This window comes from Macaca nemestrina, chromosome 9 (assembly GCF_043159975.1).
Source record: "Macaca nemestrina isolate mMacNem1 chromosome 9, mMacNem.hap1, whole genome shotgun sequence".
In the NCBI taxonomy this organism is placed as follows: domain Eukaryota; kingdom Metazoa; phylum Chordata; class Mammalia; order Primates; family Cercopithecidae; genus Macaca; species Macaca nemestrina.
The window spans coordinates 48242630-48269160 of NC_092133.1; the positions used below are offsets into that span (position 1 = coordinate 48242630).

General features: G+C 36.7%; 1 protein-coding gene across 3 annotated transcripts in view; it reads left to right on the forward strand.

The window, feature by feature from the left end:
* The window catches only part of LOC105481070 (protein kinase cGMP-dependent 1), a 1243906-nt gene that overhangs the window by 1072204 nt on the left and 145171 nt on the right, over positions 1 to 26531 (forward strand). For 2 of the 3 annotated variants that reach the window (XM_011740360.2, XM_011740371.2), the window contains exon 8: positions 14540 to 14605. In XM_011740360.2, coding sequence (XP_011738662.1) covers positions 14540 to 14605 — 66 coding nt within the window. Of the gene's footprint in view, positions 1 to 8910; positions 9233 to 14539; positions 14606 to 26531 lie in introns of those variants that run through there. The other variant, XM_011740380.3, reaches the window with a different exon arrangement.

Genomic DNA, 26531 nt, shown 5'->3' on the forward strand with positions numbered 1-26531 from the left:
CAGTGCTGTGATTTTGATCAACATTTCACATGTGAAAAATGAAATGGAGAATGAGTCACTTTCTCAAAGTCACATACCAAGTTGGCAATACAATAATAAAAAGGAGGCACTCTCCTGACATGTTGTCTGGAATTCTGATGAGAGAATGCAGTCCAGTTTTGAGGTATTTTAGGGAAAAATCCTTTGAAATATGTGACCATGCAACTTAACATTTATTTTAAATGTGTATCAGTTGAGGCTTAATAGTATATCAATCCAGTCATTCCAGTATGCCTTCTCTTACTCTACTTTCAAAATAGGAAAAAAAATGAATAAATATTTTTCAGCCCAGTGAATGAAGAGTATCGAGAAAAATAAAGGAAAAGACTAATGCATTACTTTATTCTCTAAAGTACTCATAACCCATGACACAACCTGTCTTGTCCTGTCTTGATTTGCTTTGTGCTACTATAAGTGAATACCACAGACCGGGTCATTTATAAAGAACAGAAATTTATTTTTTACAGTTGGAAGTTGAAAAGCCTAAGGTTGTGGCCCCATATCTTTTGAGAGCCTTTTTGCTGTTTTATCCAATGGCAGAAGGCAGAAGGTGGAAAAGGCAGAGAGCACAGGCATGAGAGAGAGAGAGAAAGAGAGAGAGAGAGAAGAGAGACAGAGAGAGATAGAGAGATGGGGGGAAGTGAGAGACAGAGACAGAGAGAGAGAGACAGAGGCAGAGAGACAGAGAGAGAGGAGACAGACAGAGAGAGAGAGAGAAAGAGGGAGAGCGATAAAGATAGAGAGACAAAGAGCACACTGAACTTGCTTGTATAACAAACTAACTCTGGCAATAACAAACTCACTCCCTTGATAAGGACATTAATTCATTCGTGAGGGCAGAACTCTCATGACCAAATCACCTCTTAAAGATCCCACCACTCAATACTTTTGCACTGGGGATTAAGCTGCCAACACATGAACTTTGGGAGATACATTCAAACCATCAAATTCTGTACCTGACTCTCCAAATTTACATCCTTCTCACATGCAAAATACATTCATTCCATCCCAATAACCCGCAGAGTTTTAAGTAGTTCAGCATCAACTCAAAAGTCCAAATCCCAAAGTGTCATCTAAATCAGATATGGATGAGACTCAAGGCATGATTCATCTTGAGACAAATTCACTCCAGCTGTGAACCTGTGAAATCAAAACAGGTTATCTACCTCCAAAATACAATGGCAGGACAAGCGTAAGATAGATATTTTCATTCCAAAAGGGAAAAATAGGCAAGAAGAAAGGGGTAACTGGTCCCACATAAGCCCAAAACTCAGTGGGGCAAACAACATTAAATCCTCAGAATAATCTCCTTTGGCTCCATGTTCCATTTTCTGTGTACACTGGGACAGCAGTTGGGCTCCCCAGGCCTCAGGCAGCCCTGCCCCTGTGTCTTTACTGGCTTTAGTCCACCTGGTCAGTCTGTGCCTGAAACTTTCCTAGGCTTATGTTGCACTCTGGCAGCTCTACAGTTATGGTGTCACAGATGCAGCCCCACTCCTATGGCTCCACTAGGCATTGCGCTAGCAGTGGTTCTCTATGCTGATTGTGCCTCTGTGACAAGTTTCTCCCTGGGCCCCAAGCTGTCCGTGACATCTTGTGAAATCTTGGTGGAGGCTACCGTGGCCTCACAGCTTGCAAACTGTGTGCACTTTCAGAGTTATTCATATGTGGACACTGCTAAGGCCCACTGCTTTTGCCCTCCAAAGTGGCAGCCCAAGCAGCCCAAGCTGCACCTGGGCCCACTTGAGACATAGTTACTCCCAGGGTGACCCAGGAGTGCTGCATTGGGATGAAGAAACAGAGGTGTTCTACACCGGAGGTGGCGTAGGACAGCAAATCCTGAGGCCTTTAGGGCATCTCTCTGGAAACCTCCGTCAAGGTCCTGCTCTGGGCCTGTGATTAGAGAGGCAGTCTTGAACATATCTGAAATGCTTAGCTGATCTTTATCCCATATTCTTGATGAATAGGATCTGTCTTCCTTCCATCCATATTACTATTTTTAGCAAACAGCTGCTTGGCCACACCATTAGTATTCTCTCCCAAGCATGCTTTATTATTGTTTACATGGTCAGTCTGAGAGTTTTCCAAATCTTTCTATTCTGCTTCTGTTTTAATTATTAATTCCATCTTAAAATCATTTCTCTTCTCTCTAATTTTACTGTAAGCAGCTAAAAGAGACCATGTAGCATCTCAGATGCTTTGCTGCTTAGCTATCTCTTCTGCCAGATATTTTAGTTCATCACTCTTAAATTTCATATTTAATAAAGCCCTAGGGCGTGGACCTAATTCAGCCAGTTTCTCTGCCACTTTATAATAAAGCTGGCCTGTACTCCAGTTTCCAATTCCTAGTTCCTCATTTCCATCTGAAACTTCATCAGAATTGCCTTTACTGACCATATTTCTACCAACATTTTAATCATGACCAATTAAGTAATCTCTAAGAAGATTTAGTCTCTCCCTACAGCTCCTGTCTTCTGAGTCCTCACCATAATTTCCCTTAATACTCTGTTCACAGCAATCTAGATTTTTTTTCCTTGGCTGACACTTGAAATTCTTTCAGCCTTTATTCATTACTCCATTCCAAAGCTGCTTCCACATTTTCAGATACTTGTTTTAGCAACAGCCCAACTCCTTGGCACCAATTTCCTATCTTAAGCTATTTTATGCAGCTATAACAGAATACCTGAAATTGGGGAATTTGTGAAGAACAGAGTTTAACTTGTTACACATCAGTATACTGGGAAGTCCAAGGTTGAGGGACTCACATCTGGAGAGGGTCTTCCTGATGCATCATTCCATGGTGGAGGGCAAAACATGGAAGGGCAAGAAAGCGCATGCACATGTGCAAGAGAGTGCAAGAGGGAGCCAAACACACTTTTATTACAAACTCACACTTTCAATAGCATACTCACTCCTGAGATAATGACATTAATCCATTCATGAGGGCAAAGCCCTCCTGACCTAATTACCTCTTATTGGTCCCTCTTGTCAACCCTGCTGCATTGGTGATTAAGTTTCCAGCACATAAATTTTGGTGGATACATTCAAACAATAATGTACCTGTTGAATAATTATTCTATTTATATCTTCTACTCAAATTCAAGCTTATCTTTCACCTATTACTTTACAAAATTATATGTATCAATGTCTGAAAACCACCAGATTTATGTTAATTCAGATTATTTCATAAAATATGGCTCGGAGAAGGAGAATAGATATAAGAGGAATCTACTAATAAAATAACAGAGAACAATAAGCTCATCCTTCTATCTGTAAATTCTCCATGGGGTGACATTCTTTAAATTTGTAAGGCTCTGCCAAAGAGTTTAATATTTGAAGCAAAGGTACAGAGTAAATACCGTTTGTACCCTAACAAGAAAGAAACTAGGATTCAGAATTCTTCAGAATGTCTTATGCCAGCTATAATGGAAGGTAAAGAATATTATCTCTAATGACTAGATAGAAAGAACAAAAGCCATCAGTCATGTTTTAACATTTAGGGGAAAGAATTCATTCAAATATGGAATATGGAAGATGTACAGGTTACTGTCGAATCTCAGTTCCACTAATAACACAAAGGAAACACAACAGAAAAAGATAGCAATATATATCGCACTGCAATTACTTTTTCTGCCCCTTTCTCTTTCATTAATTCATATATTAGGTTGAACCATAGAAAATTGTCAATATTTGGCTGTTTTTAACCTACACAAACAACAATTTTATTTGGCTCAATCTAATAAATGTCTACATTCTTTGTCACTGAAGAATGCTATAGAAAGTGAAATTTGAAGTTTGTATGTCAGATAAAAAATGCATTATGCTATCAACCCAGCAGAAGTAATGAAAAAAAAATTGAAAATTGAATTCTTCCAACTTCATCATTCTCTATTTAGTTATTGTGTTCTTCCACGGATATAGATCAAAGAGGATATGCAGTCTCTCGGGAAGTGAATTAATATAATGAATGGAAATATCCAATCACATGATCAGGAAGAATAAATCTTGGAGTTGCTTTTTGGACGGCACTTATAATTTTTCTGCCTAGAGAATCAGTCTCTTTTAGGTCATGTCATGAGTCCATATGATTGATAAGAAACCATAGACTGCCTTGGGTAAACTCCAGAAAGAGGATCTGCTTTAAACTCAAGTCTATGTTTATCATAAGTTGATATATATTCTTAATAATACATTGACTTTTATGCATTTTTCATTACTCCTTTATCTTACGTTGTAGGATTCTTAAGGACAGAGATCATATTTTCTGTTTAGAATAAGTTGTTCTTTAATATATGAATTCCTTAACGTATAAATGGCTGTAACAGTAACATTTACTTCAATATGTGAAAAGGCCATCAGTATAGGTACTCCAAAATTACTAATTCAGTTTTCTTAAAACTCCGTTCTATCATGACTATAAACTGTTTCCTCTACTTGAGTTTAAGCTCTCTAACTAATTTTAGAGATTTTAGTTAACATGGTAAAGGAAAAGAAAGTTAGTGAATATTAAAAAAATAAATAAATCCTTTGAACTACCTCCAGACACTGAATGATGTGGCCCTGTTTTCTTCTCTGTCCTCTACGGTCTCTGCCTTCTTTTCTTTTACTCAATCTCTGAATTCCAAGCTTGTCTGTGTTACCATAAGCTCTTTCCTACTTCAAGGCTATTGTATATGTTGTATATGTTGTGACAGTTGATATGATAACTGAGATGGCTACTAAGTGGCTAATGGATGAGGAGCATCTACAGCATGGACACACTGGACAAAGGGAGAATTCAAGTCCAGGGTGTGAGGAAGCAGGACAGAGTAAGACTTAATTAAGCTACTTAGAATGGTGTGCAATTTAAATGGTGCCATTTAAGGATAGGGGCACATTCTGAGAAATGCATCTTTAGGCAATTTCATTATGCTAGCATCACAGAGTCTACTCACACAAACCTAGGTTGTATAGCCTACTACATACCTAGGCTCCATGGTATAGCCTATTGCTCCTAGGCTAGAAACCTGTACAGCATGTGACTGTACTGAATACTGCAGGCAGTTGTAACACAGTAGTATTTGTGCATCCAAATATATCTAAATATAGAAAAGGTAAAGCCAAAATATAGCATGAAAGATTAAAAATGTTACACCCAAATAGGGCACTTACCGTGAATGAAGCTTGCAGGACTAGAAGTTGCTGTGTGTGAGTCATGAGTGAATGATGAGTGAATGTGAAGACCTAGGGCATTACTGTACACCACTGTAGACACTAGAAACACTGGACACTTAGTCTACACCAAATTTATAAGAATAGTTTTCTTTCTTCAGTAATAAATTAACTTTAGCTTATTGTAATCTTTTTACTTTATAAACTTTTAAATTTCTTTTCTAATAATTCCTAAAACACAAACAATTCATACAGCTGTATAGAAATAGTTTCTTCTTTACATATTCTATAAGGTTTTTTCTATTTTTAATTTATTTTATTTTTTACTTTTCGAATTTTTTTTGTTAAAAATGAAGACACAAACATTCACAGTAGTGTAGTTCTACACAGGGTTGAGATCATCAATATCACTGTCTTCCACCTCCACATGTTGTCCACCTGGAAGGTCTTCAGGGGCAATAACACACACGGAGTGGTCATCTTCTATAACAATGCCTTCTTCTGGAATACCTCCTGAAAGACTAGCCTGAGGCTCTTTTATGTTAAACCTTTTATTTATTTATTTATTTTTAGTAAGAGTACACTCTAAAATAATAAAAAGCATAATGTAGTAAATACTTAAACCAGTAACATAGTCATTTATTATCATTATCAAGTACTATGCAAGGTACATAATCATATGTGCTATACTTGTATACAATTGGCAGCACAGTAAGTTTGTTTAGGGCTATGATATTACTAGATGAAAGGAGTCTATCAGCTCCATTAGAATCATATGGCACTACTACTGTGTATGTGGTCTGTTTGTTGACCAAAATGTCATTATGTGGTACATGACTATGCATGCTTCCTGTAACACATTTCTCCTGACTCTTTATCTTGAGTACCCCAACTCCACCTTTGGGTCTTAATTTCTAATGTCCTTAAAAAAGTTGTCTGTCCTAATTGCTGAATGAGATCCTCCCTATTAGTTATCTGATTGCATGCTATTTGATGAGTGTTTCCATTAGAGTAGCCCCCACTTATCCGCAGGGAATACATTCCAAGACCTCCAGTGGATACCAGAAACAGATGAAAGTATGGAACTCAATTGCCCGAAATTGCCTGTTTGTGTTTTCCACCCACAAATGTAATACCTTTTCTGTCTTAACTAAGCACTTATCATGCACTGTGGCCATAACTTTTGCAGTTTGAGTGCAACAGCAAAACTAACACAAATTTATTTTTCCTTCCTCACAATTTCACAGACAGAAGATATGTTTTGATCATAGATCTTAGCAACCTCACCACATGACCTTTTTTCTTTCTTATCAAGTCAATAACTTTCACCTTTCATGAAGGAAGCACTTTAAGACTTTTCTTTGGCATATCAGAATTGCCAGCATCACTACTCTTGCATTTTGGGACAGTAGTGTGACAGTTGATCTGATAACTGAGATGGCTACTAAGTGACTAATGGGTGGGGAGCATATACAGCATGGACACACTGGACAAAGGCAGGATTCAAGTCCAGGGTGTGAGGAAGCAGGAGAGAGTAAGGCTTAATTAAGCTACTTAGAATGGTGTGCAATTTAAAATGTATGATTTGTTTCTGGAATTTTCCATTTACTATTTTTGAACTGAAGTTGACTGCAGGTACCTGAAACCTAGGGTAACTGAGTGAAACTGTGGATAATGGTGAGGGGAGGTGGTGGTCGGGCACGGGAGGGCTACTGGGTATGTTTGTGTACTAATTTGATTTCTGTCCCCAGTAGACTGCAAGGTCAGGCATTCAAAATATATTCGCCTTCGGCAAGTATTTGTTAAAATAATTGCTGGTTTATTATTATTATATTCATGGGACATATGAGTACTTCATAATAAAGGTGGATTTTCTAGTTTAATAAATAAAAAGGGATAAGAAGAATAAAGGGTTTGTAAGGCTATTCACCAAGATGTTAATCTTAGTTATCTCCTGGTAGATGGTGTTATGGTACTTTTTATTTCCCCCGTTTTTTTTTGTAATTAATATGCAAAAATACTTATTTTTCTTTCTTTCTTTGTAAAAGTGGGGTGTTGCTACTTTGCCCAGGCTGGTCTCAGTCTTTTGGGTTCAAGTGATCCTCCCACCTCAGCCTTTCAGGTAGTTGGAATTACAAGCGTGTGCCACCAAACACAGCTCTGTAGAAATATGTCTTGTGGGTAAAAATTGTTCTTATCCTTTAAAAATGCTACTGAAGGATAATGGAAGTTTTATGGATAAACTGAAATAGAAGGTTCTTAGAAGAGTCAGCTGCATGTGCACAGGCATGGACAGAATTTACAGGGGTCATATTTTGAGGAAACAGTTATCTGTCACACGTGCAGTGGAGGGTCGTCAGTATAGTGCCTGGAAAGGTGATAGATCAGATAGTTTCAGGACCTCTAACTATACATGAAAACGTTGAAACTTTTCTTGTTTTCTTTAAAAGCTCTTGTGCAAAGAGTTGACATGTCTAGATTTACGTTTGAAAATGCATGGCAGAGTGAGATAAGGATTAGGAGAGGGAGAGAGTAGAGGCGAGGGAATGATTTAGGAGGCCAGAGCAGTGGTGCAGGGCAGAGAGAGTGGTGGCCCCCAGTAGATCCATACTTGTGGGAATGTGAAGGGAGGACGAACATGAGAGATAGACACAGATAGAACCAATATGACCAAATATACGCAAGAGAGATGGGAAAGAGTCAAAAAATGAGTCCAATCTTTTGAGCCTAGGTGAGTGCAATAATGCTGATGCCATTTACCATGATAGGGAACCCAAGGAAAACAGTGGTTTTGAGGTTAGGAGAAAATGAGTTAGTTTTGAATCGGAGGTCACAATGGGACTTCTGGATAGGAGTGTATAGCAGGAGAGAGGTAAAAGTTAGAAAGGAAGACTTGCAAGTCATTCATGTAAAACTAATAGTTGATGTCATAGTGTTATGCGAGTTTTCTCAATGAGAGAAAGCAGGGCTAGCAAAAAGAAAACCCAAAACAGAATTTTGGGAAAATACCTATTATCTGTGGACTAGGGATAAAATGTCAACAAAACAAATTGAGAAAGTGATGTTAGAAAATAATTGGGAGATTAATTTCTTATATAGAAACTTAGGGAAGGGGACTGCTAGAGACAAAGTATATAAAAAAGGGTCACATGCTTCCCAGTGTTAGAGGGTCCTAAGGTGATGATGATCATGATGATGACCATGATCATGATTGTCGCTAACATTTATTGGTTGACTACTCTGTGCAAGCATGATTAGAAGGTATATAATTATTTGCATGTATTAACTGATTGTTCACTTAGGTTATGGGTTTTATTACAGTGTTGGAGGTATAAATCATGTTGGGATAGCTTCAGGACTTAGTGGAAAGTGGAATTAGTGATTGGCCTGATATGACTTTTTCTTAAAGCACACTTACCTGCCAAGGGATCCAATTTTCAAAAAGCACAGTCAGATTTGCCACTAACTCTACGATTCTTGTTCATAATTAATTTATTTCATTTTTTGTGCTTCTTTGATGCTTGTCATGTCCTATCAATGTTGATTGTCATACCCCTTGTAGTAAGATTGCTTTTGATTTTGAGATGAAAAGAATTTGCTTTGTGCTGCGTTAACTAAACTTAACTGGGGACATTAAACTGCTCCACATGACAGAGAGTAAAGAGCTCTGACCCCTGGATTGCTGTAAACTCACAAGCAATTGGAGTAGTGTCAGTTTCCATGACGGCTGGCACTGAGAGTGTGCTGGGATTCTGTTGAAAGCAGTCACATTGCTCCAGAGCTGAAAAGGGAGATCCCCTACTCTGACAGTTACTTTGTATCAACTATGTTCTGCTTTGGCCTCATACATTCTGTGTTTGTTCCCCTGAGGTATCAGTGAACCATAGAGTTCTCTCATAGCCATGAGACACAAGAGAATTGCTTTAGAATGAGAAGAGCCAATGTAAATTCCCCATATGGATTATTCAGATACTGACAGTGACGCCACTTTGGGATACAGCGATGATGAAGATTCCAGTGATGAAGTTCAAAGAATATCAGAGTCAGTGCACAGAAACCTATATTTGCAAATATTTTGGGATATTTTTCATGCTCTATTATTTCATTGAAAGGAATTTCTAACACATCTGAAAATGCTTAAAAAGAGGCAACTACTAAACTGCATAGCTTTGATTGTAATTACTAATTAATCATTAGCAATTTTGTAAAAATACTTGTTAATCTGCCACACAGTAGCTACTTTTGCAGTCGTGCTTTTTAAAGTATTTATTAACTGTCACACTGAAATCAACTAATATAGAGCCACAGAACTAGATAAACGTGAGATTTTATTTTTAAAGACAATTTGCATGTTGGATGTGGACTGTTATGTGGATAGATATACATTTATTTATTATAAAAAAGCAAGTCTAGTGTGCTGAATGTTCAGAGGTAATGTGCATTTGGTAAAAGTTTTTAATTAAACAAATTGAGCATTATAATCCTACTTATAAAATTCTCTTGTGTTCAATATTTTACTGAAATGTCATGTATTCTATTAGAAATTATTAAATACCCTGATCTGTAAAAAAGTACAAATGAAAGTAAGTTCAGTTTTTAAACAATAACATTTTTCTCCTCTCTTTCCTTTTCCTACTTCTAAACCACTATGACATGAAATGCCTGCTAACTTGGTGGATGTTCTGTGTGAAACCAGTATCATATCACCTATGGATAAAAATACGTTTAATAACAACACGGAGTTATTAAGACCTTTGTATTACCTGAATATGTAATATTAAATCTCTAAATTCAGATGGTATTTGCTTTACCATGGTCCTTGGATCCATAAAAGATATAAACATACATGGTAAATCAGTGTTGTCAGCTTCTATCATTGACATTCTTTCTTTAAAAGTTAGAAATTTCTACTATCTCTCCTAAAAGGAGAGATTAATACATGTCATATACTAATGTCAAGGATTAATATATACATTGATACTAGGTCACATAGTATTTTGTCTCTATCTGTAGCAGGTTTTGAGTGCACAAGAACAGAATTTATAGACACTCTTAGAGAGGTAAAAGCACCTTAATAATAGAAATAAAATGACACTGTCATGGCAACATGAGTTTGCCACTGAATGAGCTTGGCACTGAATAATTCTCTATTGTCAGGCAACATTATTACAAAGCAATATAGCAGGCTAGGACATAGTTATGGATGGGAATTCTAATAATTTTAAAATCAAAGTGACCCTTTCACATTTGTTTTACAATTGAAAACCCATAACTCTATTAGTGCTGGTTCTATTAACAAGTAAATATAATTTTCATAATGATGGACAGAGAAAAGTGAATACTTACTGCTCAAAGGTTATTCTACATTTTAATGAATATAGCATTTAAATCTGAGAGCAGAGTACATAAGCAGCTTACTGTTGTGGAAAGAACATGACTTTAGGGACAGCCAGATCTGTGTTCAAATTCCAGAACTGTAACTCACTAGCTATATCTGACTTTGGGTGCATTCCCTAACCTCTATTCTCAGGTATAAATCTGATATAAAATCGCCACCCTTTGTTATGTGCAACAAATGATATTTGTATGAACTGTTTAATGTTGTTCCCGGCATGTACTATGTGCTCAATAAATGGCAAATATTATAATGTACTGTTTAATATGTTGTTTTTTTTTTTCCCATTGTGATGCTTCTTTCCAGTTTTAATATATGTCACATTACTAGGTACTACACCTGGCTCTAGACCATACTTATTTTTCTTTTTAAAATGAAATTTTCTATTTCTGTTAACTATGTCACTCTTCTGATCTTTGATATTTTCCCCAATCTACATTTAAAAATACCAATGCATCTTCTTTTTCTTGCATGGAAATTGCATTCAACTTTAAAAGTATATCCAATTTAGGCCGGATAATATGATGAAATTCTGAAATATTGTAAATTTGTGATAAATACATTCTTAAAAATGTATATGCACAGAACATATCTTCAAAATGAAGCACTATTTTGTGTTTATTATATTTTTAAAGAATGTGGGCACTTTCTTAATAGTCAAATGGAAATATATTTCAGGGAAAGCTAAATTTAGTATTATATTTCCTATGCTGTGATGGTGGTTTGTTTATTATTGTTGTTCGTTCGTTTGTTTTTGGCTGGCAGCAGTTGGTAGTAACTTGTGCTGCCATGAACAACTAAGAAGTAAGTCATGCACATAATTGATGAAGAACCCAATGAGCACTACAGAAGTTTTCTGCCTGTTATATTCATTTGACCAAAAAGTCCCCTAAGAAAGTGATAATGAATTGAAAATACATCGTTTACATCTGTGGAGCAGAAAGAAAATCTCCTCTGTGTTTCTGGATAGTAGTGTTTTTTGAAACACCAGGTAGAGCCTCCACAGAGACAGGCATGCAGGTGTTGAGGATGAAAAGAATGAGAAATAATAAACAGCAGAACACAGTTCAGCTGGGCCAGGCACTATGTTAAACTTACTTTTGATTATCTCATTTGATACTACACAGTGAGTGGCTACTCTTCTTCCCATTTTACAGATGAGGAAATTGATGCTTTCACGTAGCTTGTGAATGGAGGTGGGTTTAACACCAGAATAGTGCAACTCCAAAGCCTGAGCTCTGCCTTCCTACCCCAGGGCTCAGAAATATGATGGATGTCTGTGCCATAACTGCTCTAAACACTAAGCATCTTGTATGTGTGAGGCATTTGGGATGAAATGGGGAGCAAAGCCAGTCATGGTCCCTGCCCTTATAGGCTTTAGTGGAAGGAAGACAGAGTTATTCAGCAAATGACTACATAAATACACGTATTAATATAAATTACAAATGGTGATACCTGCTTGGATGGAGAGATATGTAGCACTATGAGAACAGATGCATAGGAAACCCAACCTGGCCAATTCAAGATGGCATCCCTGAGGAAGGGGTACGTAGACTGGGATTGAAGAGATAAAAAGGGGTGAACTAAGCAAAAATTAGAGAGGAACTTCCCAGGCCTAGGGAAAGTATGTTAAGAACTCATGGCAGGAGGCAATGATATGTATTAAAAGGAGGCCAGTGGCTGGGTACAGTGGCTCACGCCTGTAATCTCAGCACTTTGGGAGGCCGAGGCAGGTGGATCCCCTGAGGTCAGGAGTTCAAGACCAGCCTGGTAACATGGTGTAACCCCATCTCTGCTAAAAATACAAAACTTAGCCGGGCATGGTGGTGGACACCTGTAATCCTAGCTACTTTGAACCTGGAAAATGAAGGTTGCAGTGAACCGAGTGTCACTGCACTCCAGCCTGGCCAACAAGAGCAAAACTCCATCTCAAAAAGAAAAAAAAAAAGAAAAGGGAGGCCAGTTTGACCAAAAGGCAGGGAATGTGAGGAAAACACTGGGAGGATTGTACTGCAAGGTAACGAGACAATAACAAAAACTTTAAAGTTAGGATAACGTAGTATGATGGTGGGCGGATTGAAATATGTACAATAATTGATAACTTTTTTAAAAACAGGGCAACCAGTGAGAAACAAATGAAAAGAAATATTACTCATAAGGAAAACATAATATGAAACCCATAAGAATACATTTTTTAAATATCAGGACCCAAATGAAAGAAATTATGAAATTGTATTTAAAGATATGAAATTATATCTGAACGAGTAGAAAGTCATGCCATGTTCTTATAAGGAAAAATTAATATCATCAGAAACTCCTTGCTTTGATACCAATGAATAAATATTAATAAAATACAACTTTACTAAAATCCCAAGGTGGGTGTTTCAGAAGTGGAAGATTATTTTAAAGTCTATATGAAATAATGAATGCTTAAGAATATCATCAAGGAATTTCTCAAAAATAATAAATGCTTAAGAATATCATCAAGCTATTTCTGAAAAAATAAAAAGGATTTTAGTAAGGGAGAACTTGCTTTGCCAAATATGAAATACAAATAGTTAATTTAAAGCAATAGTAATCTAAACAGCATGGTATAGCAACAGTGAAAGACAAAGAGATCAGTGAAAAATAGAGTTTGGAAATATATTTCAGAATGTAGTGTGTTTCAAAAGTATAAAAATTCACTGTGAGCATCTTTATTCTCAAAGCTTTAAGAGTCTGTTATTAGAGATGTGATGTTTTTGGGTTTTTAGACTGTATTATTAAGGCTATATTATTTCATATGTACCTATCTCTTTAATATGTTTCAAACATATTAATCATTATATTAACTTAGAAATTTATTATTTTTGAAAAAAGTAAATTTTCAAGCATCACTTATTTTGTAATTTTTAAATTATTTTTTAAAATTCTCATGGGTACATAGTAGGTGTACATTTTTTTGTGTACTTAGGTGTACGTAGTAGGGGGTACAGGAGGTGTTTTGATACAAGCATGTAATGTAAAATAAACCCACTGTGGAGAATGGGGTATTCACCCCCTCAAGCATTTATCCTTTGAGTTACAAATAATTCAATTACATTCTTTAAGTTATTTAAAAATATACAATTGTGTTATTATTGACTATCGTCATCGTATTGTACTATCAAATAGTAGGTCTTATTCATTCTTTCTGTTTTTTTGTACCCATTAACCATGTTACCATGACAGTGATATTAATTTTTAACTAGCTGAAAATTAATTGTGAATATTAATTTATCAAATCCACCTTTATTGAATCAAACATAAGATTGCAGGATAGATTTTCAAAGGTTTAAGAAGTTGATAGATACGAATGCAGTAACAAATTAAATGCTTCTAAAGAGACAATATATACATGTTTCTATCAGTGTGACTTAAGATTTGTCAAATACTCTTAAAGAGTCATAACCTCTGATATAGATGAATGGCTATGTGCCATAAGTTGCCAAAACATTAGCCACATAAATACAGGGTCTTTAAAGTCAGGAAATGATTTAAACAGATCAATTGTTCTCAAGGATATAATGATAAATTCATATACAAATGGATAAAATATTCAATTTCTAGAAGTATAGCTTCAAATTCTTTAAAAACTCTTCTGTATTTATGTTTGTTACTATCTTGATCATTAACCAACTATTTTATTAATTTCTCCAAAGGGAATGATATCAAATTTGTTCTACTTGTGTGAGTGAAATTTCAAATTTGAAAATTGTAACTACTGGATTGTAACTGTAGGATTTGATAATTAATGACAAGGGTAAGATGATTCCTCAGAAAAAAAATTTTGAAACATGAACGAAGCTTAAGCCTGGAGGTGGATAAATCAGAAGCGTTTATATAATGTAAATTGTTTCCTGAATTAATCACAATGGACACTGTGCTGTGATATTAAACATTATTTTATTTGAATGTCTCTATTTTTTTATATAGGGAAGATGTGAGAACAGCAAACGTAATTGCTGCAGAAGCTGTAACCTGTCTTGTGATTGACAGAGAGTAAGTACATTGTTTTATTATGTGAATTACACACTCATATCAGCAACACACACGAGTTCTTGGAATTAGACACCATTTTATGGAGCTATTAATACTTGTTTTGTATCTTTTCATTTTTAAATGAGTTCTATATTTGATTCTCATTCCCTATTATTCTTAAAAGTGGCTGGCTCTGCCATTCTATCTTTGTGATCTTTAACAAGGTACTTAACCACTGTGAGCTTCAGCTCAGCTCATTTGTATACCGGGGTAATGAAATATCATAGGGGTATTTTAAGGATTAATGAGAACATATGAGTAAAGCATTTGTCCAAGTGTCTTTTACTCAGGAGGTACTCAACCAATGCTAGTTAGTTTTGTAAATTTTTAGAATTATTCTTCCATTTTTGTTAAGAAATGGATTGTCTTTGAGTGGTTTTAGTTATCCCCTCTATTCTCCTATCTCTAGACTTCCATAATAGAGGCATTTAGGGAAGAAATTTTGAAGAAATAATCAGTTCTGGACATCAGCATATATTTAAGGCCATTAAAATTTGTCTGATAATGTCTATCCCTGTTTCTTCTCTCAATTCTGGCTTGCTCTTTTCATTACCTGGATGCTTTATAAGTTAAACTACAAATGTCAGATTATTGATTCTCCAAGACCATGGTTAAAATGCATATGTACTTTCTGGATGCAGTCCAACGGACTTTTCTTCCTTGTGATGTAAGTGGTTAAATTCATCAAAATAGCCAAGTACCTGACCCAAGAAGGACTGTAAAACATCCATTTTAGTGGATCCATTATAACTGGAATAGGCAGTGAGTGACCACGTAGAATGAACCGGAGGGGCCAGGTATGGTCAGCCTAGAATGATGGAGCTGGACGCCGAGCTCAGTGGGCTCCAGATGGAAAGGAATTCTACTTGATTTAGAAATCTCACTTTTAGAGGTCCTTCTATGCTGGATTGCCAGAACCAGAGCAGAGACACAGTTGCAGATTGATGATAATATCCGTGTGTATTTCTGAAATTGTTATATTTTGTGTGGTTCCCAAAAACAATAATTACCAATTCACTCTTCTATTCAACTCACATTTTACTGAGAATCTACTATGTGCAAAGCATTGTCCTAGAAGAAGATTCAAAGGAGCAGCACAGATGCTGGTTTTAGGAGCTAGCATCAAATAGAGATGTGGCCTATACAAATATAACCATGATACAAGGCAAACAATGAGTTCAGAATAAAATTTTAAGGGAATTCAGAAAAGATAGCGAGTACTTTTGAGAAAAGTCAGGAAGATCTTCGTGGAAGAAAAGGTATTATTAGGTGGATGTGGAAGTATAGGAAAAGCAATATAAATATGGTGACTAGCTTAAGAAACACTCATAGGAAAGCTATCCGCCATTTACACTGGCTAAAGTGAGACTGTAAAGGTAGTTGGAGGAGGTGTTGTAACAAGTTCACAAGCGTGCTGGCACTGGTTCACTGAGAAAATTGAATGTTGGGGTAAGGGCAGTTCTGACCATTTTATGCAGCAAAAAGTTATCACTATAATAATGGATTTAATAGACTAATCTGAGAATTCAGTGTAAAACGAATTAGAGGGAGAGGTTAGAGACAAAATATTTGGTTAGGAGTCTAAATTCAGTTGGTGATTATAAGACCATTTGTAGGAGGAACCCATAAGAAACGAAGAGGTAAAACCAGAAGGTTTCATGTCTTACTGAAAGTGAAGAGCAAGGGAGAAATTAGGGATATATTTGGAATAGAAAAGATGTAAAAGGAAAATAGAAAAATCAGTTTGGTAGGTACAATGACATTTCACTAAGAGTGTAATGCATTGAACATACAATATCGAACACTCAAGAATGGATGCCCTGTAGGAGACAGGAAATGTGGGACAGAAACTTTTGTTAGAATTAACTTAAAATTAACTTTATAATTGCCTACATGTGGTTAGCCGCTGAAGCTATGAGACAGGACAGAATTGCGTGAAAAGAATCGAGAAGAAAGAGTCAAGGCTAGATTTGGAGAAATCCTTTCATTTAAGCATTAGTCAGGGAAAGTAAAACCAGCGAAGAATAATGAGATAGTGTAGGAGACTTCAGAAAGCAAGAGGATATGTCATGAGAAAAGAGATAATCACAGTGTTACAAGCTGAGAGGCATGCAGATAGAGAAAAGGGCAATAGGATTAGTAACCTGGGAGGAAACAGTTTTATTAAAGCGTTATGAATGGAATCCAGATTACCAAGTGTGACTAGGTGAAAAGGAAGTGAGAACACTGAGCCTACAGTATACAAGTATCCAGGAAGATGGAGTGAATGACATACTAAAGGGGATATTTGATAAATGGAGCCCCAGGGGAGGAAATTGTGGGCAAATGAGGAAAGGTTCTTGGAGAGCACATATATATGTATTTTTGAGTTTCTGAAAAGTGAAAAAGAGGCAAGGTAGAAAATTTGTAGAGAAATGCTGGGTTGTAGATAAGGATAGTTATGGGAACTTGGATGGACTTAATCTTGCCTCTTTTAAAGTATAAAGCGAGGAAATCTAGTGAGGGGAGGAATGAAACTGAAGCTTTGCCCTAATCCTAATTTTCTCTCCTTATCCAAACGTAGGCATATACAGTGTACACTAACAAGTGAATGGATGTAACTAACAAGTGAATGGATGTGGTCAAAGCTCAATACTTGAATCTTGACTGCACCATTTTACAAGAATATGGGTAAATTACTTAAATTCTGAGTCTCAGTTTTCCTGTCTGCAAAATGGAATAACATTATCAAAATCGTAAAATTGATTTGAAAATCAAATGATTTAACATAGGTAAATGTGCATGCACAACACAATACATGAAGTGAGCACTAAATAAATATGCCCTTCCTCTTCTTACAGAAGGCGCAGGATTCCCTTGCGTTTAGCCGTATTTCTCTACTTGGCGTTGGTTTATCTTCAGGGTTATATACGGAGAAGACACCTTGAGAGAGGTCTTCCTTAAGCACAAATACAGAAAAATCAGCTTGAGTCTAAGAATTGAAAAAGTGCATTTGTATACTCTTAGCAGAGAAGTTGGGCTTCTGACCAAATGTTGAATTCACAGCTTTGTTTTTTAAAAAATGAAACTGTAACTGAAGGATCCTGTCAAAAGCCTGCTGCTGATACCTAATTTATGGCCAATTAGAAGAGCACCAGGGCTTCATCCCATGCAAACAGATGGCAGACATTAGCACTGTCAACAAAAGTAGCTTCCTTCACAAATTTACAAGCGAGGTACCATGTTCCATAAGCCAGTGATTATGCTTTATCATTCCAGAGGGAGAGCAAAAGAACATTATTGTAACTAATCATGCATGGTCAGAATTTTTTTAAGTGCTCATTGACAAACCAGAAGATGATAAACAGATACATGTTGTCCTCAAAGGCATTCTCTGAATATTGGTTTCTTGTAGTTTACTTATATCTTAATAAGTATCTGTGGTGATGTCAAAATTTATGAATATTGTATAAAAAGAATATTAGTCTAACACAACCATCCATTAATAAATTCCTTAAATATATAGGAAACAATTAAGTACCTTTGGTACCTCTTATTTTGGAATCTGTGAAAAGAAATAAATATAAAACTAAGTTCAGCCATTCCTTAGTATTCATGAGGGATCGGTTCAGGGACCCCCTTTAGATACCAAAATCCACAGATGCTGAAGTCCCTCATATAAAATGACATAGTATTTGCATATAACCTATGCATGTCTTCCCTGTACTATAAAATATATCTAGGTTACTTATAATACCTAATAAAAACTAAGTGCTATGTAAAAACTTGTTATACTACATTGTTTGGGAAATTACAAGTAAAAATTTCTATGCATGTTCAGTAAAGATGTAACCAATGTCTTTTTGAGCTAAATATTTTTGATCTACAGTTAGTTGAATCCACAGATACAGAATGCATGAATACGGAAGACTGACTGTATACTTCTCTTTCTGTAATCAGTTATGCAATGTCTGCTTATTCACTGTTATGGGAAGCTGTTTAAGCTAAAAGTTCTATTAAGATAATTGATTTTTTGACACATCGAGGATCATTTTGATAATCGTTCAAAGACAGCAACTTGTAATTATTAGTAAACCTTAAAGAGTTACATATTTTTTCCCCAGAAAATTAAGATTTAAATTATCAGAGTCCTAACTCTATCCCTGATTCACTGTGTAGCCTCTGAGATACAGCCATACTGGTCATGAAAATTGAAACATTTTCATGCTGGATGGTAAATAGCACTGGTCTGAGATCCCTGCATGTCTCTCCCAGTCCTCTGCTGCCCCAGTTGTCTGATTGCCCTCTACTCCTAGGACATTCTAGATCCTTCTTTAATCCAGCAAGTAAGGAGGTGACATCTGGCAAAAACCAGGACCATCGTCCATTTTTGTTGGTCAGTTCCTGGGCCCTACTGGCCACTAATTATCTTCCCTTTCACCTCTGATAATGTCAAGCTAAAATATAATATCATATTACCAATTCTTTTCATACTTTTGCTTTACCAGGCCCATTGTTTAAATGAAATCAATTAGAAAGAAAACAGAGGAACTTTTTTGGCTGTCATGGGAGTAAGACTCCTAAAGGATCCAGTGGTCTTCATTCTTTCCCTCAGAATCACTCCAGGTGATTCTTGAGGCCCTCATGGGACCCTAGAAGACACTAAGAATGAAATGATTTATATAGCATATATGCCTGATGATGTCCCTACCATCAGTGACACTCTGTGATGTTTTCTTATACTATGGGGGCAATTTTTTTTTTTATTGGGACAGTCTAGGAAGTAGAAACCAAGAACTAGTCCAGAGCAAATGCAATGTGATAGAGCATAAAAATGATGAAATTAGAAGGAAATGTCAAGCATAAGATTGTATGGCATTGCAAGTAGCAGTCTCTGAAACTGAGATATCTCTACATATCAGGGAAGACTGGGTTACCATGTTCAAGTTTTTGACCTCCCAAAACTATAGTCACCTGACATAGTCATATGCCATATATTTAAAAATGTACCAAGGCTCTTGCCATAATTGGGGAGCAACTCATAAGACCAAGGTTGATCCCAAGGTCCGTAATAATAGAGTAGCAAATAGATTACTGAGGAAGATTAGACACAGAGAAAAACATCACTGGAGTCAGCAAACTAAAGACTATTCCTTGGCACCCAGACTGGTGCCTAAGTATTAAAACTGGGTATGTTTTAATACATATGGCATTAGAGCTGGACTAGGCAATTTTTATATTTATTCATAGAGAAAGATAAGAAGGAATGGCTGATTACTGTGTCAGGTACTGGGATAATAGGTGAACAAGACACAAATTCAAAATAGGTTTGAAAACTGAGTATATAGAACCAGCTGAATTAGAAACAAATTGGTGTCTGTATTAGAATGTTTTTTTGTTCCCTTACCAGTGCTAGTAGGAAAGTCTCACTGCCTTCCACGTGTAGCCTCTGTTAAGAACGCATTTGTAACTTTAGCCACAACAGCATCAGTCCCCAAGGATGAGATGTCTGATGCTCCTATCTATCTGAATCTTCTCCAAACCTTATTGCTTATGGTGAGTTTGTGTCTTCCTCCATTACCTGTTACCACATTTATTCAGATATTCAACTCCAAGTTCCAGGGGCAAAGAAACAGAAATACTGAATCCATGCTCTAGGTTAGGAAGATCACGCAGTGAACCAGCCATGCAGGAACCTGCATGACCATTGGAACCCAGAGTGCCAAACGGGATAGAAATAAGTGGAGAAAATAGTATTTATGTAACTCTTCTTAGGGAGGGTGTTATAGGTGTTTCTGATAAGCAACTTGGGTCTGGGGGGTAAGGCTCACCAAAGTGCGTACTCAAGGAAGAATGGATGATCACTGAACTGCCTGGTAGGTTGTATTAAGTGCGGGAGTTTTATCTTCTGAGTGGGATCTTCAGGCATGAAGCTATTATAGAACTGTATGACTCAAACAAGGGGTTGGCAAACTTTTTCTGTAAAGAGCCAGATAGTAAATGTTTTAGGCTCATGGGACAAATTACCTTTGTTTCAGCTACTCAACTCTGTCTTTGCTGTGCAAAAGCAACCAAAGATGATATGTAAATGAATGAGGACAGATGTGTTTCAATAAAGCTTTATTTAGGGACATTGACATTTGAATTTATATCATTTTCTTATGTCAGGAAGTATTATTCAGCATTTGATTCTGTTCTCATCATTAAAACATGTAAAAATCATTCTTATCTCATGGCCATACCAAAAATAAGCAGCTGACAGAATTTGGCCTGTTGGCCATAGTTTCTTGACCCCTGACTTAAACAATATTGGAAAGTGAAGGGCTATCCATAGTTGTCCTGCTCCAGTTTTTCTCCATCCTGTACTCAGCTGTTTAAAATAAAGCAAATACGTAAAAAGAACTGATTTGAAGCGTCTGATCAGCACTGCCCATGGTGTCTTCCAGTGCTGCTCCTCCTGATGCCATCTATCTGTTTGTCTTCCAAACACTGGCACTCTTTACTCCATTCCCTCAATTTATTCACTTTACTCTTCTGTACACATCTTCTGTAACTCTTTTCCATTGTATCCCCCTCCCACTCCACTCCCCATGCACACACCTCTTTTTATTGTTGATTCCTGCACCTCTTAATTCTACTCTTGCATTCTCTAGAAGTTTGCTTCAGGCTTTGCATCAATTTAGTAATAGCTAACTAGAGATTAAAATGGTTCTCTGCAATAGTTATTAGCATTATAACATACCTCTGAGCAATGAAAAATTGTGAAAATCCAAAAGAATATTTTAGAATGTCAGGTGCCATTGGGGGAGAGAAGAGGGACAGTAGAGGGGAGATTTTGGGACAGCAAACCCTTGCAGGCACCACTCTAAGTTCACCAACCAGGTCAGTCTCAGGAAGAAACATGCACCCAATGGTGATTTGCCCACCTAGGTCACCTGTATTCTTCTTCTCATATAGCTTATCACTCTGTGTCCACATGATAGGACTGTATGAACTCCACATGTCACATCGCCTGTTGTCACATTGCTTAACTAATAGGATGATAAACTTAAAATATTTCACAGCCTCAGCCTTTCCTCCAGCCTAAGTGGATTTTATTTTGGTTCATTTTCCAGAATAAAATCTAGGGTGATGTGAGGATATTGGCAGGATGATCACAGGAAAACAAATGTGCCTTGTTAGAATGGTGTCAGCTGCAATTATTTGAACTTGTCTTTTTTTACAGAGCTGTTATTGACTGGTGTGTTTTTCAAAAAATATGTATTAAGCAGGAAGGATAAAATCCAGAGGTTTAGAAGGAAGAGTGACATTATCTTGGTTCAATTTAGTGATGTGAGTTGAATTATAGCATGCCCTGAACAAGCATGATCTAACAACAAAATAAGTATATTCTCATTGGAAAAGGAGTATACCCTGAGACAACATTTGTGGTTTAAAGTGATGGAAAGAGACAGTTGAGACAACTCCTCACATGTTTGCTTGGCTTTAAAATGGTATTAGACATTCATCCTATTGCAAGTCCTTATAACAATGATATACAGCATCACTGACTGGGATGCCCAGACTGTTGGTTCATCTGCCCAATCAGAGCTTACTGGTTATCTGCCATATGTGAACCATCCAGACATCTAGTATTTGGGGTTTTAAAGGCAAATATTTGAATATTATATGCTTATTTCCATCTCTGTTATATGGATAATTTCCAGCAATAATCTGTTAAGCCACAAACTTACAAAGGTCCTCATTAGTAACCTTTTGACTCTGCTCAAAGTAAAAGAAGTCCAATCTCAATTTTTAATATGCTGGTAAGCCATTAATCAAAATTTAACACACTTAAAAAATTATTGTTAAAAATTTTATATGGTAAGTGGATAAGTCTGAAAGTCATAGAAGAGATTTAAGAAGGAGAAGTAAAAGGGAACCTACAAACCAGGGCTTACCAAGCATTTTCTAGAACAGGCCAAACAATAAATATTTTCAGCTTTGTGGGCCAAACAGTCTCTGGCATGAAAACTCAACTCTGCCATTTCTCCCAAGGACCATAGTTGTCTAACCCCTTTTATAAATAAGCTTATTTTACAGATGAAGAATTTGAGGTCCAGAAATGTCAGGTATACTCAAATCACACTGTTTAGTAAGATTAATCAGTACAGATTGGGTATTCACATTCTTATATTATAATGCATTCATTATATCTCAGGATTTTAGAAAATAATGAGAATTTAAAAAACCTCTCTTCTGAATCCTTTAGTTTAAAAATGGGGAATTTGAGTCCCAGAGGGAGTACAGATTGTCCAAGCTCTTTAATGTCAAGGGCGGGATTACAGCACAGGCCTCATGACATCTGTTTCAGTGCTTTTTCACATGCCCCACATTATTCTGTAAATGACTAAGACAGAAAACTCATACATTTATTAATTCAATAAGCACATACTGAGAGTATCAGGTGAGTTTTATGCTCTAGGCTCAGTGCTATGATATACAGGGATGTCTAAAAACAGTTTCCCTCAAGAATCTTAGAGTCATGAAAATGAATAAATCATGATATTGTCAAAAAAGTCCATCTGAAAAAGAGGAATTGATGGCTTATGAATTGAACTAAAATATTTTCATTGAATTAGATCTTAATCTAATTCTAGTTCTAAATATACGTAGATATATGGATCTATATAGATATCTCTCAATACATAAATAGACAGATCGATCAGTGGTAAAATATTTGAGTTCCAAATGACTCTTCAAATGGATAAGAACCTCACGAGTCACATCTCCATCATCCTGACTGAACAACTGGAATTACAGAATTTAAAGGACAATTTTATCAATTCAGCTAATAAATTTATTTCATTAAAAACATATGGGCCCTTACTAGCTCACTCCCATCATATCCCGTAACAACTGTGACTCGCCTGTTGATTTTCATTGTACTCTCTTTTTATTTCCATACCATACATTTACAACACTTCTTTATCTATATTGACTTACAAACTATAAGCTTAAGGAGGACAGGACTATGTTTATTTGGTTCACTGCTGCATCCACAATTAGCACAGTATCCGGAAATATAATAAGCACCCACTATCTATTGAAATGAATGAATAAATGATGCCATTTAATCTGAATCTAATCAGCATGTAGTAATTTGAGCAGCAAAGTGTTATGATAAAAAATTAGTAACTATAATAGTGGACTGGAATATTAAAGGATTACCTAGCAAAAAGCACAGGAAGCTTTAGAAAATATAGAAATAGCAGATATAAAGAGTATTCACTAACACTACTGTGAGAGAGCACCCAGTGAAGACACCTCCCTTCTTGCCCCCCCCCCACCCTTCCCCACTCCACCCTGCTGAGGTTGAGAGCTAGACCTTGTTATAGAGCAGGGTTCCTGAAGCACACCACTATTGACATTTGGGGTCAGATGGTTGTTTTTTGTTGGGGCGGGGGGCTGTCATGTGCAATGTAGGATGTTTGACAGCATCCTGACCTCTACCCACTAAGTACTCGTATTCCTCACCTCTCCAGTGTGACATTCAAATGCATGCCCTGAGCAAGCACTGCCAAATGTCCCCTGTGGGGTGAAAATCACCCCCTATTAGGAAGGATATAGTCGTTTCTTACTGGATGGCAGTGAAGTCTCTGTGATGCCAAGCCAATAGAACTTGTACCAGAAATCTGCACTGTAGGGTGCAGGAAAGCTCTGTAAAGGGAGGTATAAAACCACCTGAGGGGAAGTCCACTGGGGAAGCTGCTGGCTGCCAGGTACTGTAGTATCCCAGACATGAGAGAAACCTCAAGAGCCTACCAAGAACACTGGAACCAGGAAGCCGAACCTTTTGTCCTTGAAGTATCTCTCCAATGCCCTCTGCCGACAAAGTTTCAGTGCCAGTCAACCCGATCCACTTTTACAGAGCAGATGAAAGAGTAAATTTGGGACTGAGAGGCAATAAATCAATTATCAATACAGATTCCACACCAAATCCTATTCTGGGATCCGGAGATATAAAGGTGAATAGCAAAGGCTTCTCCTTCTTTGGATTAACTCTTGGTCCAAACAGATGCATTCAAAAATCAGCATGAGAAACTGCAGTTCGGGTAACAACAAAATACTTGGGGAACATTGAGGATGGAGGAATATGTTTGGCCGGTAGCATCCCAGAACTTCCTGGACAGAATAACATGAGAGCCAAGTCGTTAAGTTTGAGTAGGTATATTACAAGCGAGGAAGGAAGGGTAAGGACAGCTGCTGCTGAAGGAAGGACTTGTATGGAAGACAAGGAATTTAGAAAGACTTTTATACTGTAATAAGGGCAGTGTGGCAATAACAGAGGATTTATGGGACAAGGAACTGGATAATTAGGTGGAAAGCTGGAAGATGTGTTTGGAAAGAAGAGATGGGGATAGATAGTAAATAAATATCCTAGTATCTCAAACTGAAATAATCTAGATTTATTTTGGGGGCAATAAGCAACCAACAGAACCATTGGAACTGTATTTTGTGTGTGTTTTCAAAGGAAGAGAGTAGGAGATTAATTACAATGGGTAGGAACTCAAACAGGCAGACTTTTAAGATACTGCTGCAGTAGTCCTAAAGAATGTTCATTAGAGCTTAAGAGCCTAAACTTTAGTCAAGGGCTGGGCACAGTGGCTCATGCCTGTAATTCCAGCACTTTGGGAGGCCAAGGCGGGTGGATCACTTGATGTCAGGAGTTCGAGACCAGCCTGGCCAACATGGTAAAACACTGTCTCCACCAAAAATACAAAAATTAGCCTTAGCCTAGCATGGTGGCACACACCTGTAGTCCCAGCTACTTGGGAGGCTGTGGCAGGAGAATTGCTTGAACCCAGGAGGTGGAGGTTGCAGTGAGCCGAGATTGCGTCCCTGTACTCCACCCTGGGCCACAGAGCAGACTCTGGCTCAAGACATAAAAATAAAAATAAGAATAAATAAACTTTGGTCTGAAGTAGATTTTTATGAATAATTAAATGTGAGGGATGAAAGGGAAGAGTTTCTAGCTTAGGAGACTTGGATGTATTTAATAAATAAAAAACAAACAATAGATGTATATACTAGATAAAGAATAGATCAAGATAGAGCAGGTTGCGATGGAAGTAACTGGCTGATTCAGTTATGGATATGTTAAGTTCAGGCTGCCGACCTGGTATGCAGATAGTCAGCAGATGTCCATTGGCAGTTAGAAATGTGGGTTTTGTTTTGTTTTACTTTTTACAATCAGATGATGAATGGAAATTGATGTTGGAGTTCATAATCATTTTAAAAATATAATAATCACAGCTTTGATTATGTTAATTACAGTTATTATTTTGTTTTGCACCAATGAATAAATAATTCATTTTTCTGGTAAATGCTTGCAACCTTACTATATTTCTAAGGCTGGCATTTTTGTCCATTGGATGCTATAAAACTTGTTATTTAGAAATTCGCAATGTCTTTGAAACTCACAAACAAGTTGTATGAGTGAATAAGAAAATACAAAACATTTCAGTTTCTAAATCATAAATATCCATCTTAATTTCTTCAATTAAAAAGATAATTGAAATTTTATATTTGAAAATCTCTTTACCTTTTTTATGTACAACATTTGGCTGTTTATTTGAGGAGACGTTATAATGCTTCTTGTGTTCCAGAGGTAAAGCAGGGAGGGGAGGAAACCAGGATTTACTTCTGAGAGAACCTTAGCAATCAGTTTAAAAATTCACTGTATAGTCATGAAGTTTGAGAATGGAATTCTGCTTTAGACATCCACAGCACTTTTTTGGTAGAGTTAAATGGTTTTGCTTACTTTCGTATTCACACTTCCCTGATGAGACAGTTATTACAGGCCCAGCTGGGTCATAAAGATCTAAGACTTTTCTTTTCTTTTCAATATGTCTAGCAGTTGGTACTC